The sequence below is a fragment of the Prionailurus viverrinus genome, chromosome A1 (genome assembly GCF_022837055.1).
Source record: "Prionailurus viverrinus isolate Anna chromosome A1, UM_Priviv_1.0, whole genome shotgun sequence".
Classification (NCBI taxonomy): domain Eukaryota; kingdom Metazoa; phylum Chordata; class Mammalia; order Carnivora; family Felidae; genus Prionailurus; species Prionailurus viverrinus.
The window spans coordinates 136,842,037-136,857,893 of record NC_062561.1 but is presented as its reverse complement, the minus strand read 5'-3'; the positions used below and the strand labels follow the sequence as shown (position 1 = coordinate 136,857,893).

At 38.7% G+C, this 15,857-nt stretch overlaps 1 protein-coding gene across 1 annotated transcript in view; it reads right to left on the bottom strand.

The window, feature by feature from the left end:
• Window positions 1-5,908: 5,908 nt before the first annotated feature.
• LOC125172249 (general transcription factor IIH subunit 2) overlaps window positions 5,909-15,857 on the bottom strand; it is a 44,376-nt gene continuing 34,427 nt past the window's right edge. The window contains exons 14-17 of the mRNA XM_047870008.1: window positions 14,804-14,907; window positions 13,726-13,828; window positions 10,519-10,558; window positions 5,909-6,592 (exon numbers count right to left, since the gene is read on the bottom strand). Coding sequence (XP_047725964.1) covers window positions 6,473-6,592; window positions 10,519-10,558; window positions 13,726-13,828; window positions 14,804-14,907 — 367 coding nt within the window. The 3' untranslated portion in view covers window positions 5,909-6,472. The remainder of the gene's footprint in view (window positions 6,593-10,518; window positions 10,559-13,725; window positions 13,829-14,803; window positions 14,908-15,857) is intronic.

Sequence of the window (15,857 nt, the reverse complement as noted above, 5' to 3'; positions counted from 1 at the left end):
CACCCACTAAAGGCCTTAAGATTCTACCACCCCACTTTCTGTCATCTGGACATACCCTATGTCACCACCATGAAACCATTCCTCTTGTTATGTATTAGCCAATCATTACAGAGATACAGACAGCTGAACACAGATACAGCCGCAAACATGAGGAAGTTACAAAGGATTGAGAAATGTAAAATGTTTATGGTTCTTCTTCTGACTGCCATTCGGAGCATCAGTGGCCCTGTTGTCCCCTCACAGTTTCCACACTGTGAGTACAGCATGTATTCATATATACAGTGGGTCACATACAGTCCTTAAACACAGGACCTACAGGCTTTTAATCTACTCATTTCTTCATCTTGCATGGATATAGTTATTCTCAAGGGTATATTGCCATATGGAAAATGTATTGCTTGAACCAATGACCCAAATAAAATTTTATTCCAGTTCCCTTCCAACCTCCAGCTCCACACTTCCTACCTTATTTGATGAACATGACCGCTTTTGCGTTATTATTCAGGCCCTCAACTAACAGCTAACATTTAACTACATTACTTTATTTTTATTTGCTTCATTACAGTTTCCCAGGATTCCATAAATTTTATTTTTGAATAATTTGTTTACAGGGCTCAAAAATTTAAACTGTGTAAAAATACTGAAAAATAATTCTCACTCTCTTCCCTGTGTTTGTCTACTCAGTTCTAGACCCTCACCCCAGACAAGTATTCTTCCAGTGTTTTATTTATTTTAAGTGTTTATTTTGGAGAGAGAGAGAGTGACCAGGGGAGGTACAGAGAGGGAGACAGAGGATCTGAAGTAGGCTCCTTGCTGACAGTGGAGAGCCTGATGTGGGGCTCAAATTCATGAACCACGAGATCATGACCCAAGCAGAAGTCAGATACTCGACCAACTGAGCCACCCAGGCACCCCTATTTTTTTTTAAGTGTATTTATTTTGAGAGAGAACGCGTGAGTTGGGGAGGGGCAGAGAGAGAGGGAAAGTGAATCTGTCAGTGCAGAGCCTGATGCAGGGCTTGATCTCACGAACATGAGATCATGACCTGAGCTGAAGTCCGATGCGTAACCAACTGAGCCACCCAGGTGCCCCTGTGTTTTATTTTTTAAAGGCCCCTTACTGAGATATACTTCACAACACGACCTACCCATTCAAAGTGTACAATTCATCAGTTTTCAGTAGGTTCACAAAGTTGAACAATCATTACCACCACACAATTCTGGATTATTTCTATCACTCCAGAAAGTAGCTCTATGCCCATTAACATTCACTCATTGCCCTAGCTGTTCACAGCACTCGTTTACAATCTTTACTTTCCTAAGGTGCAGAGAGATATCTCTTCCTTCGTTCTTTTTTTTTTGGCCCAACATGGGGCTTGAATTCACAACCCAGAGATCAAATCTCATGCTCTACCTAATGACCCAGCCAGGCATCTTAACATATATTGTTTTTTGTTTGTTTTTTTAAGTAATCTCTATGCCCACTGTGGGGCTTCTCATTCTTGATCTCAGTAATAGGAGTCTTTTTTTTTTTTTTTTTTTTTTTTTGGTTAATCTAGCTAAAGATCTGTCAATTTTGTTGAACCAACTTTAGGTTTGTTGATTTTCTCTATTGTTTTCTAGTATTTCTTTGCACTAACACAAATCATCTGAATTTTCCTTCTTCCTGACATAAATAGGAGGTAGCACACTGTGTACTTTGAGCACCAGTATATTCTGAAGGATGTAACTGAGGGAAAATGGTCCTAAATAAATCTGAGATGTAAGAAGAAATGAAGAGCCATGAAACTGGTAAATATGTAATCAGATCTTAATAAACGACGACTGATTAAAACAAATATTGTTTTACGAAACGAAGGAAATAATTATATATACAATGACAATAACATAGAAATGAGGAAGAAGGTAAATGAGGTTTACTGTATTATCTGTGAGGAGGGTAAAGGCCCATATCAACTTTATATTCCCATGTTATGAATGAATATTGTACACAAACTTTTTATTTATTTTTGAAAGCGGGGAGACAGCATGAGGGGGGGGAGAGGCAGAGAGAGGGAGAGGGAGAGGGGAGAGAGAATCCCAAGCACTCTGCACTGTCAGCAGAGCCCGACACGGGGCTTGATCTCATGAGCTGCGAGATCATGACCTGAGCTGAAATCAAGAGTTGAACACTTAACCGACTGAGCCATCCAGGCGCCCCTGAACACAAACTTCTAATGCCCCTTTACATTCCCGTGGCTGCTTCCTTCTTTCTGGGCTCTTGCCTGCCTCCAAACTGAAGTACACCAAGCCTATCTGACCCGAGGTTCCCCCACCTTCCACAGTTAGCTGCAATGCCACACCACTGAGCAGGAGGTTTGGCTTTCTAAGCAGTTGCCGATGGACCAAGTGACAACTCTGTGTGGCAAGCCTTGGCCAACGGGAAATGTGAGATGGAAGAAGTTAGGAAATCACACTGCCCTCCTTCCTCCCTTTGAAGAACTGCTCAGAGGGGCAGTTTCTTCTTATAAACCTCCTGGAGAAGTCACGCACTCTGAGTAAACACTCTACGCTGGGAGACGCCTGTGACTCTTCAGTCATGAAGAGTGGCTCATGACCAAGCCTGGCCACTGTGGGAACACATCACATCAGGACTTTCCATTTTCTTCCCTACCCTCACTTCCCTGAATCTATATCTCCTAATACTTTCATTTTCTGCCTCAAGTTCTACTTTCTAGAGGACTCAAGTTGAACAGTGGTGTGTATTGTAAATTCTAGGATAAATGCTAAAAGAATAAAAACAAGTATACGCTTTCCAAATTAGACAAGGAAAAACATAAAATGATAAACTGTCAATCCAAAAAAGGACAAGAAAAGAAAAATAAAGATGGAATAGTTTAAACAAATAGCACAAAGTTAGATGGTAAATTTAAACCCAAATATATCAGCAGGCACATTAAGTGTAAATGGACTAAATGTTTCAATTAAAAAACAAAGACTGCCAGGCCAAATAAAAGATAATATGAAGTAAGGGGTGCCTGGGTGGCTCAGCTGGTTAAATGTCCCTCTTGGGCTCAGGTCATGATCTCATGGTTCATGGTTTAGAGTTCCGCATCGGGCTCTGTGCAAACAGCATGGAGCCTGGAGCCTGCATTGGATTCTGTGTCTCCCTCGCTCCTTGCCCCTCCCCCACTCACACTCTGTCTCTCAAAAATAAATAAACATTTAAAACATTTAAAAAATATATGAAGTAAATCGTAGGCATTTAAAAGTATTTAAAATGAATCTAATTTTCATAACGAATGCTATGTATTAAAAAGTTTTCTCATTAATTCAATAAAAGAACTGAGAAATCCATACCATTCAGAAACATCTCTAATGTTAAATAGTTTCCTTCAATATCATAGTATACTGTGAAGCTCCAACACGGAAAGTAAAGACTGGAACTAAGTCTTAGATCACCGTTTCTATTTCTGTAATCTTTTAAAAATTATTATTATTATTATTATTATTTTTAGAGAGAGAGCGTGCATGAGCAGGGGAAAAGGCAAAAAGGAAGTGAGAGACAATTTTAAGAGAATTATAAGACCCCAACTCGGGGCTCGATCCCATAACCCCAGGATCATGACCTGAGCCAAAATCAAGAGTCAGATGCTTAACCAACTGAGCCACACAGTTGGCGCCCCTATTTCTGTCATCTCCAACAAGCCAATATCTTCTCTATAATTGTGACAGAAATTCCTCCTTAAGCCTAACTAAAATATTCACCTTACCCTTACCAAGTATGCACAGGAAATGCAACCATGTAGAGAGATAAAGCAGATAAAAAAAAGATGGCACTGAATATTCCTTTTATATAAGGTAGTGAGGGCATATCTCTAACATATGTCTAGTAACTTTTCAAGACTCATGGCCTTTCTTCTAAATCAGGTGAGGGGGATACAATACTGTGATCATGTTAAGGAATCTCCTATAAGCTACTGATAACCTCTGTTGACAGAACAGAAGGAAGACAGCAGTTTTCCTATAGCTGAAATCTATTTCTGCATAAAGAACAATTTGGGGATAGGCTCAGAGAGTAATAAGACTCAGGGGAGAAAGATCTATTACTTTCATTTGGTCACATTATGTCTTCGTGAGTGTTTGTGCACACTATTCAAAATGCATATTCCTGGGCTCAGTTCAAGATTTTTTTTAGCTTTTGAAGTTTTATTTATTTGGCGGAGGGGGGGGGGGGGAGGGGGTGTGCAGAGAGAGAGGGAGAGAATCCCAAGCAGGCTCTGTACTGTCAGCACAGACCAACACAGGGCTCAGTCCCCCGAATCATGAGATCATGACCTGAGCCAAAACAAGAGTTGAATGCCTAACCAACTGAGCCATGTGGGTGCCCCAAGATTTATTGAATAGACTCTCTAAGGTAGGATTATATCATTTTTACTGATAATGTTTTTCACTAAGAATTGCTTTCATAAAATCATAAATATCATAGTGACACTCAATCTAGAGTAAGTTTGTAGATTTAAAATAAACATACCTTTGCTATGGAAACCTTAATAATTCTCAACAGGGTATACCATGAAGAGTTCTCCCTATAATGGTTCATCTATACTGAACCTGAAATACAGACCTCTTCATGCACTCTCACCTAAGTTTTTCCAGTAAAAACACTGGGAAATTTGAAAGGGATTTTGTTGAATAATCCCTGGGTATGAACCTGAATGAGGCTAACAGGAACAGACACAACTTTGGCTTCATTAGCCTGAACAAAAAGGTAAACCAGTTTCATATCCAACAAAATGGTGGTATTAGATATACTCCATTAGGTAAAATCCTTTACCAACTATTACAAAGGATGCAGTAGGCTTACCTTATGAAAGTGAAGGAAGACCTTTTCTTTCCCTCCATGTGAATGTCCCCTTTAGTTAAGCTTTCTGGCTGTGTTATCACAGTAACTGATGAAGGTAGGAATGTCAACTGTTTCTAGGCAACTTTCTGGTGACATAAAGGACTCCTGGCTACTAAACTGTATCTGGACTGAATGCACTATAAATCATCGGATGGGAACCTCAAGCTTTGGGCTCCTCTGAATGTGGTATCTCTTAAGACTGATATGTCCCTTGTGGGGACCCTGGAAGTTGTACTTAGAAATAGTGGCTCCTTGAGGCCTGTGAAGGATCTCATCACCTTGCACCTAAACTGTTTTGGGTGAACTGCTACAGGACCTCTAGTGCTAAGAAGGACTGCTGGACACTGTCCTACTGGCAGCCCGCTGTTCCCATTTATTATCTCTTTTGAGTATACTGGTGCTACATGTGGCCACGGTAATCTTTTAAGTTTGAATGTTTAAACTTAAAAAGACCCCTTTTGGGGCATCTGGGTGGCTCAGTCGGTTGAGCGTCTGACTTCGGCTCAGGTCATGATCTCGCGGCCTATGAGTTCGAGCCCCACGTCGGGCTCTGTGCTGACAGCTCAGAGCCTGGAGCCTGCTGCCGATTCTGTGTCTTCCTCTCTCTCTACCCCTTCCCCACTCATGTTCTGTCTCTCTCTCCCTGTCAAAAATAAAAAAACATTAAAAAAAAAAAAGACCCCTTTTGGTCATAGCTATAAATAATTTTAGATGCATGAATTCTGCAATTATATTCTAATTGTTTAGTTAAGCCTAAAGAAACCCCTCAGGTGGGTGTAGCAGTAATAATTTCCTAACTACTGCTTAATTTTCTTTTTTAATTTTATTTAACATTTATTGATTTCTGAGAGACAGAATATAAGAGGGGGAGGGGCAGAGAGAGGAGACACAGAATCCGAAGCAGGCTCCAGGCTCCAAGCTGTCAGCACAGAGCCCGATGCAAGGCCCGAACCCATGAACCACGAGATCATGACCTGAGTCAACGCTGGACACTTAAATCAACTGAGCCACCTAGGCGCCCCTAACTACTGCTTCATGTGAGACGAATCTCAGTGAATTCACACTTATATTTTTCTTTTTACACTAAAATTGAATAAAAATAAACTATAGATTCTTCATTTACTTTAATTATAAGGCAGTAAAACTGTCATATCAATTTAATAATTGTAAATAACTTAAATACAATAATGTATAATGACTGCAAACATTGTTAACTCAAAATAATAGAAAACAAAATTGAGTAAAGTACTATTGAAATCTGGGCATTTCTATGACAAGACATAAATTTTAAAATGTAATAAAATCCTACATTTTCTTTTTTACTTTTTTTTTTTTTTTAAGTTTATTTTATCTTTTAGTAATCCAACATGGGGCTCGGACTCAGAACCTTGAGATCAAGAGTCTCATTCTCTTCCAATGGAACTAGCCAGGTGCTCCAATCCCTTATTTTCTCAGCAAAAAGCTTCTTAAATCATATTTTCCTTTCAAACTGGTCTTCATATTTTAACTGGAACTTCTTTTAAAGGATCATTTCATTTACAGTTGCAGATGTCCTTTTAACACATACAATGTGCACTATATGCTGGAATCAAATCCCTGAAGAAGTTGGAATCTTATGAATACAGCCAGGACAGCAGTGGAGAGAATCGTGAACAAAAACATCACAGTCCACACAGAAAACATTTTGGCACACAGCACAAACATAGACCTGCAGTGAAAAGAAGAAAAGAGAATTTAAAAAATAGTTTCCCAGAGTTAAGTGCAGCATAGCTAGAAGACATTCACACTGCTTTGCTCTTCCATTATCAATTTGCAATTATCCTTATCAATTTGCCCCGCCCACCTACCTATTATTTCCACTGTACTATTTATTCTCAAATCTCAGGTGATTATTTTCCCAAAAAAACCCTATTCCTTAGAAATCAGAAAATTAGGGGCGCCTGGGTGGCTCAGTCGGTTGAGTGTCCGACTTCGGCTCAGGTCATGATCTCGCGGTCCGTGAGTTCGAGCCCCGCGTCGGGCTCTGTGCTGACAGCTCAGAGCCTGGGGCCTGCTTCCGATTCTGTGTCTCCCTCTCTCTCTGCCCCTCCCCTGTTCATGCTCTGTCTCTCTCTGTCTCAAAAATAAATAAATGTTAAAAAAAAAAATTAAAAAAAAAAAGAAATCAGAAAATTACTTTGTTTTGACTCATTACAGTCTGTTGTATTGTAAGACACTGTCAATTGCTTCATTTTATGTAAATGTCTGGGGAAGACACATGAACTTGAAAGCAGGGCTGGTTTCAAATGCTTAGAGTGGTCATTTCTCTGATACGAATAAAAAGAAAAGCATGGGAGCACCTGGGTGGCTCAGTCAGTTAAGTGTCCAACTCTTGATTTCAGCTCAGGTCATGATCTCACGGATTAAACACCCAGGGCTCTGGGCTGTCATGGCAGAGACTGTTTGGGATTGTCTCTCTCCCTGTCTCTCTTTCTCCCTCAAGATAACTTAATTGATATGAGACAGCTGTCAGTGCAAAGCCTGCTTGGGATTCTCTCTCTCCCTCTCTCCCTCAAAATAAATAAACTTAAAAAAAAAAACTTAAAGAAAAAGAAAAAGAAAAGCACAAAATTGTAACACAGATTTAGTTATTGCTAGGGAATGACCTCACAACTGCACAAATCATATTCCCCTTTTACTTAACTATTGAACTACTTAATATGGGAAAAGACACCAATAAGATAAAATTTAAAAATCTATAATTCTATCAGTATTACATATAGGGATACTTGTGCCATGGAGTAAAATTACCAAGGCAGCACCATACACAGATAAAAAAATTACTAAATCTCAAAAAGTATACAAGATGTGTTCTTAAAAACAGTCAAATGATGGCACAAAAATAGATGCTAAGAGGGGCACCTGGGTGGCGCAGTCGGTTAAGCGTCCAACTTCAGCCAGGTCACGATCTCGCGGTCCATGAGTTCGAGCCCCACGTCAGGCTCTGGGCTGATGGCTCAGAGCCTGGAGCCTGTTTCCGATTCTGTGTCTCCCTCTCTCTCTGCCCCTCCCCCGTTCATGCTCTGTCTCTCTCTGTCCCAAAAAAAATAAACGTTGAAAAAAAAAATTAAAAAAAAAAAAAAAGATGCTAAGATCAATGGAACAGAAGAGAGAACCTGGAAATGGCCCCACAAACGTATGGCCAACTAATCTTTGACAAAGCAGGAAAGAATATCCAGTGAATAAAAACAGTCTCTTCAGCAAGTGATGCTGGGAAAACTGGACAGCGACATGCAGAAAAATGAACCTGGACCACTTTCTTACACCACAGACAAAAATAAACTCAAAATGGATGAAAGACCTAAATGGAAAACAGGGAACCATCAAAATCCTTGAGAAGAAAGCAGGCAAAAACCTCTTTGATCTTGGCCACAGCAACTTCTTACTCAACACGTTTCTGGAGGCAAGGGAAATCAAAGGAAAAATGAACTATCGGGACCTCATGAAAATAAAAAGCTTCTGCACAGTGAAGGAAACAATCAGCAAAACTAAAAAGCAACCAACAGAATGGGAGAAGATATATGCAAACAACATAGCAGATAAAGGCTTAGTATCCAAAATCTATAAAGAACTTATCAAACTCAACACCCAAAAAACAAATAATCTGGTGAAGAAATGGGTAAAAGACATGAACAGACACTTGTCCGAAGAAGACATCCAGATGGCCAACTGACACATGAAAAAATGCTCCCTCCACGTCACTCATCATCAAGGAAATACAAATCAAAACCACAATGAGATACCACCTCACACATGTCAGAATGGCTAACATTAACAACTCAGGCAACAACAGATGTTGTCAAGGATGTGGAGAAAGAGGATCTCTTCTATATTGTTGGTGGGAATGCAAGCTGGTGCAGCCACTCTGGAAAACAGTATGGAGGTTCCTCAAAAAACTAAAAATAGAACTACCCTACCACCCAGCAATTGCACTACTAGGCATTTATCCAAGGGATACAGATGTGCTGTTTTGAAGGGACACATGCACCCCAATGTTTATAGCAGCACTATCAATAATAGCCAAAGTATGGAAAGAGCCCAAATGTCCATCGACAGATGAATGGATAAAGAAGATAAAGAAGATGTGGTGTGTGTGTATGTATGTATGTGTGTGTATATATATATATATATATATATATATATATATATATATAATTACTCAGCAATCAAAAAGAAGGAAATCTTGCCATTTGTAACTACGTGGATGGAACTAGAGGGTAACAGGCTAAGTGAAATTAGTTAGGGGAAGACAAATATCATTATGACTACACTCATATGAGGATGTTATGATACAGCACAGATGAACATAAGGGAAGGGAAACAAAAATAACAAAAACAGGGAGGGGGACAAAACAGAAGAGACTCATAAATATGGAAAACAAACTGAGGGTTGCTGGAGGGGTTGTGGGAGGGGGCATGGGCTAAATGTGTAAGGGGCATTAAGGAATCTACTCCTGAAATTAGTGTTGCACTATATGTTAACTTAGATATAAATTTAAAAAAAAAATTAAAAAAAAAAAAGCACATTTAACAGCACAGTCTAAGTTCAGACCTTCAGAAGGACAGTCTGGTAGCATATATTAAAATGTCAAATATGAATGCTGAATATGAATACCCTTTGACCTAACAATTTCTGTTCTGAGTCCCCAGAGAAACCACTGTGTATATGTAGAAAGAAATATGTACCAGATGTTCCCTGCATCATAGCTTGTAGCAAAAAAACTGTAAGAATCAAACCCACTCCCCGTCCAAAAAAAAGTCAAAAGATTCAATGGTGGTTATAATGAGGATGAAGCTACCAATGTCAGAGGCACGCAAAAATTAATAAAATTGTTTTATCAAATATGAGAGTAAAACAAGCAAGCAATCCTGCCAACTAATATTTTATATAGTGTATAAAGTACAGTTTTAAATATGGACACATTACCAATAAAAATAAAACTACACACTGATCTTATCTGCATCTTTACATCAGTGTATACATTCAAATTGCACCCTTCAAAATTTTTGAAAATATTTTCTAATTGGCACAATCGGGGAACAACCTCTGGTCTGAAACCACCTTCAATGGTAACTTCAAAGTACACTAAAGTAAGGTATGGAGAAAAAACTTTTAATACTTTCCATCTAAATGCATTTTAGCTTGCAAACTGAAGACAGTTTAAAGTACTAAAATATTATTACAGGAAAATTAGAATGGAGAATTATAAAAAAAAAAACCTAATTTTTAAAAATTTTATTTATTTTTGGGAGAGAGAGAAAGAGAGCATGATTGGGGGGGTCGGGGTCAGAAAGCGAGGGGGACAGAGGATCTGAAGAGGGCTCTGTGCTGACAGCAGCGAGTCTGATGTGGAGCTCACACTCACGAACTGGTGAAATCATGATCTGAGCTGAAATCAGATGCTCAACCAACTGAGCCACCTAGGTGCCCCTATTTAAACTAATTTACTTCCATTTACCCTCTACCTACTGTTATCCCTTCTGAGGGATAACCTGATAAGAGCCTGGTTTTTAATAATATACTGTAAACTTCTAATGCTATTTCCTCAGTATTTCTTAGACAATACTTAGCATTTAGAAAGCACATGAACTTACGTGCTGGTCTTTTAATTCCCCCTGACATCCATAACAAAATCTGAAAAAGAAAGTTTAAGAATTATTTGTTAGGAACTCACTTGTTAATACAGTTCGGCAAAATCTCAGTAACAAGAATCCTGTGATTAATAAGTAATTATCTTTACATATGACTTTTATGAGAAAGACAGAATCAAGAATACCAATAATTGAAGAAAATTCTATAGCCCCAAGGTCATCTCACAAAGCAAAATGCTACCTTAAAAATTTTTTAATTTTTCAGATAAAGACAGGTATCATGTTTTCACCCATAGGAGGAAGTTGAGAAACTTAACAGAAGACCATGGGAGAAGGGAAAGAAAAAAATATATATCTGTATAGTTACAGAGAGGGAGGCAAACCATAAGAGACTTTTAAAGAGAACAAATGGAGGGTGGAAGGGAGTGGGGGATGGGGAATGGGTGATGGGTACTGAGGAGGGCACTTGTTGGGAGGAAGCACTGGCTGTGGCATGGAAGTGATGAACCACAGGAATCTACAACCGAAGCCAAGAGCACACCATATACACTCTATATTAGGTAGCTTGAAAAAATATATATGTACTTCATTATATTTTATACAATTATATACATAATTATATATAAACTGGAAAAGAAAATTGAATCACTATGATGTACACCTGAAAATAACAGGATCTATGTCAATTATACTTCAATAAAAAATTGTTTTGGCTAAAAAATAAAAAACAAATTAAAGTCATAAGAAATTTTTAATTTTATTTTCATCAAGGTTAAATATGAACACAACTTTCCTACTGGGATTCTGCCAGGGAATTAAGCCCTACAGAAAATAATCTGAATGACTATTTTGCAACTCTCCTGAAGACAGCAGACAGCTGGTACAATTCTAGGTGGACAGAAATTAATTTATGTGTGGATGCATAAGTGCTTAATTTTCAAGGAATGGTTTAAAGAGTTACAAGATCCCAAAACGGGGGCACCTGGGTGGCTCTGGCATCTGACTCTTGATTTAGACTCACGACCTCAGGGTTTGTGAGTTCCAGCCCTGTGCTGGGCGCCATGCTCATAGCATGGAGCCTGCTTGGGCTTCTCTTTACCTCTCTCCCTCTGTCTGTCTCTCTCTCTCTCTCTCTCTCTCTCTCTCTCTCAAAATAAATAAATAGACTTAAAAAAAAAAAAAAGAAAAGAAAAAGTTCGGGGCACCTGGGTGACTCAGTCAATTAAGCAACTGACTTTGGCTCAGGTTATGATCTCATGGTTCCCGAATTTCAAGCCCAGTGTTGGGCTCTATGCTGACAGTGTAGAACCTGCTTGGTATTCTCTCTCTCTGTGCCTCTCTCTCTCTACCCCTCCCCGACTCTCTCTCTCTCTCTCTCTCTCTCTCAAAATAAATAAATGAACTTAAAAAAAAAAAGAAAAAAAAAACCTTACTACAAAAAAATAGAGGCCCTCTCCCCATCCACCCCCACTACATTTCCAGTTCCCCACTTGCAAAACTTTTAACTGTTTGATAGTTACCTACGCTTACAGTGAGATCTCGTTTTTTTCTGGCATTGGCTATAGACCTCCTACTATGGGAGATGAGAATTTAATTCTCTTCCAACCTTCTTGAACCAACAGCATGTATACACACAACTAATTCTCAATTCTTTCTACGTAAGGAAATCATTTTGAATAGAACAATATTAAATGTTTGGTTTTATTATGACTACATAAACATATTCAGCTGAGTCATGTAATAAAACTCTTCTTCAAAATATTTCTTGGGGCACTTCGATGGCTCAGTTGGTTAAGCCTCTGACTTTGGCTCAGATCATGATCTGGTGGTTCATGGGTTTGAGCCCCACGTTGGGCTCTGTGCTTACAGCTCAGAGCCTCCCTCTCTCTCTGCTCCCCTCTGCCCTTGCTCGTGTTCTGTCTCTCAGAAATAAACATTTAGAAAATAATAATAAAGCACATTAAAAAAATATTTTCTTGCTGGAGGCATCAGGGTGGCTCAGTTGGTTAAGCATCTGACTCCTCTTGATTTCAGCTCTAGTCATGACCTCACGGTTTGTGAGATAGAACCCTGCATGGGACTCTGAGAGCAGATTCTCTCCCTCTCTCTCAAAATAACTAAACTTAAAAAAATATTTTTTTTTCCTGGAGTTAATAACTATATTGTGGTCCACAACCTTAGTTTTCTATGTAATTATCACCAACTCAGCCCCAACCTTTCCCTGAGAAGTCTCAAAGCCTTCTCTATGTTCGCCTCCATCAGGAATTCGTCCTCCAGGTGACATCTCTCCTGGCTGGAGCATTCAGACCTTCTCCAAATTGGATTATTTATTCTCCATATCTGATACACAAGTGTTATTCTGTAATCTCCCCTTAGCATCATCCTAGGGCTTTCTTTAGATAAATATTCCTATTCTCTTCTGGTTATTCTCTTTCTCAGTTCCTTTGAACTATCTCTTCCACAGCTTCCCCAGAAAGTCTTGTTTTGCGGCCTTACAAGTCTGAAAATGTCTTTATTCTACCTACATTTACTTGATAGGTTTGCCAGGTATGTAATTTAGGTTGGTAACAATTGTCACTCCAAATTTTGATGGAAATTGCTCCCTGGCAGCATCCAGTATTGCTGAAAAGCAAAATAATTTTAATTCCAGATTATGTAACCTAATTTTCCCTCTCCAGAAATGCTTATAGTTAGTATTTTGCTGCATATTCTAAAATTTCACAACAATAAACTTTAGTGTGGGTCTATATTTCCTAACTATGTTAGGCACTTGGCAATCCGTTTCAATCCACCAAGTTCTGTTCTTCAAAAGTAGAAAATATCCTTTAGGAAAGAAATAGCTAAAGAACATTAGACCACAGTATTAGACCTTCTGGATAAATCCTTCGGTTTTACACCGCAGAAACTGGCTAAGGCTACAAATCAGGGCTTTTTTGTTGTTTTGGAGAGCTGATATATCAGCATATGACTACAATATCAGCATATGACTACACTTACTATATATAGATGGGTTTAAGAAAATTAATTTCTGGAAATCCAGATCTCTCTAATAATGAGTCAATTCAGTCATAACGAAGGCATTCTACCATCTTATTCTCTGTAGCAGAAGTAATCTTGCCCAAATTAATATGACTATCTTTTTCTATGTAGTAACAATGCATGCAAACATTACCACGTATAATAGATATAAATTAATCAAAACTCATATACCTTTCTCCATTATGTTCTTCTAGAGGAATCTCTTGAAAAGCATCCAAAGGAAATAAATGATGATAAGACCGTGCCAAATGGGGAGCAGACACCAAAGTAAGACCTAACAAATAAAACACAGAGTCATATTTAATAGCCCAAAACCTCATTAAGACAATGGCTGAGGGGCACCTGGGTGGCTTAGTCGGTTAAGCATCCAACTTCAGTTCGGGTCATGATCTCCCGGTCCGTGAGTTTGGGCCCCATGTCAGGCTCTGTGCTGACATCTCACAGCTAGAAGCCTGTTTCGGACTCTGTGTCTCCCTCTCTCTCTGCTCCTCCCCCATTCACGCTCTGTCTCTCTCTCAAAAATATATAAATGTTAAAAAAAAAAAAAAAAAAAACAGGCAACGGCTAAAACGTGAAATGATAGGCTAAATATTTTCAAGGTATTTTTTTTTAGGACTGCTGGTATTCATTTCTTTATTTACATGTCTCTTAAAAAGGAGATTCCAGGATGGAGTCTTACTTCTGTCACTAATTGTGTGACCTCTCTTGGCCATTAGCCAACTTATAAATGAAACAATGAAAGTAAGAGCTGTGGGGTGCCTGGGTGGCTCAGTCAGTTGAGCATCGGACTTCAGCTCAGGTCATGATCTCGCAGTCCGTGAGTTTGAGCCCCACATCGGGCTCTGTGCTGACAGCCTGGAGCCTGCTTCAGATTCTGTATCTCCCTCTCTCTCTGCCCCTTCCCCACTCATGCTGTCTCTCTCTCTCTCTCTGTCAAAAATAAATAAACATTAAAAAAAATTTTTTTTCTTTAAAAAAGAAAGTAAGAGCTGCAAAAATGTCTACCAGATCTACTGCAATGCCTTTAAAGAACATACTCATTTCAGAAAGAGAATAAGAAAACTGTTCTAGAATGCCATGGTTATTCTTAGAAATGAAGTACTGAGCATTCAATTAAAAAATATACTCTTCTCACACATTAAATCCAGAAACATAGGCAGAGCTTAATACTAACATTTACTTTAATAGCAATATATGTAAGAAGCTTTTAAAGATTAATTTACTGGATAAAGGATAGTTTGTTTCTTACCACAGATTTTACATTCAACTGGAAGTTCACAGTACTTTGCTCGACACTGTGGGCAGAAATACCCTCCTAATGTAAGTCCTGGCTCAGTGTTGCTATCCAAGTGCCTGTGGGAGGAAACATTACTTTTAAAATGATATATGACAATGTGAATGGTTACAGCAAAAGAAAGTATCTTACCCTGTAAAATCTTGAAGTTGTTTCATAGTTTACTTACACAAGGTTCATTCTTTACCTTTTTTTCTCTCTGCATTTGTTCTGAATAGTGTGCATTAATGTCTTTGTTTTCTGGGTTTTTTAAAAAGTAATCTCTACACCCAATATGGGGCTCAAACTCACAACTCCGACATAAAGAGTCATATGCTCTACTAAGTCAGCCAGGCACCCCAATTTGCAGTAAGGTATTTGAATTCACTCATGTTTTCTTCTTCAGGGACTCAGCTGCTGTTAATCCCATCCAGGGTATTTCTCATCTTAGACATTTGTGTCTAGAATTTTGATTTGGGTCTTTTTTGTAATAGCTGTTTTAACACCTTAACCACTAATTCCATCAACTGTGTTGTTTCTGGATATGTTTCTGTTCAATGATTTTCTCCTTGTTATGGGTGATATTTTCATACTTCTTTGCAGGCCTGGTCATTTTTGATTGGCTGCCAGGCATTATGAATTTTATTTTGTTTTAGGTGCTGGATTTTTCTGGTATTCCCTTAAATATACTGGGGCTTTTTCTAGAATGTACTTGGAAATGAAGTATAGAATATTCTAGAATATACTTGGAAATAGTTTGATCTGTTCAAAACTTGCTTTTTAGTTCATTAGGCTATCCATAATAGCTGTTAGTCTGGAATTAATTTGGTTCCATTGCTGTGAACACTGTTCAATGCCCATTGTTAAAAGGTTTCTCCACAATGACTGTGAGAACATGAAATATTCCCTGCCCCGTGTGAGCTCCAGTGACTATGCTGCCTGTTCCTCTTCAGTGGTTCTTTCCTGGGCCTCTAGTAGCAGTCATAGGAGTGGGATAACCATAACTCAGCTGATGACTCCAGGGAAGTCC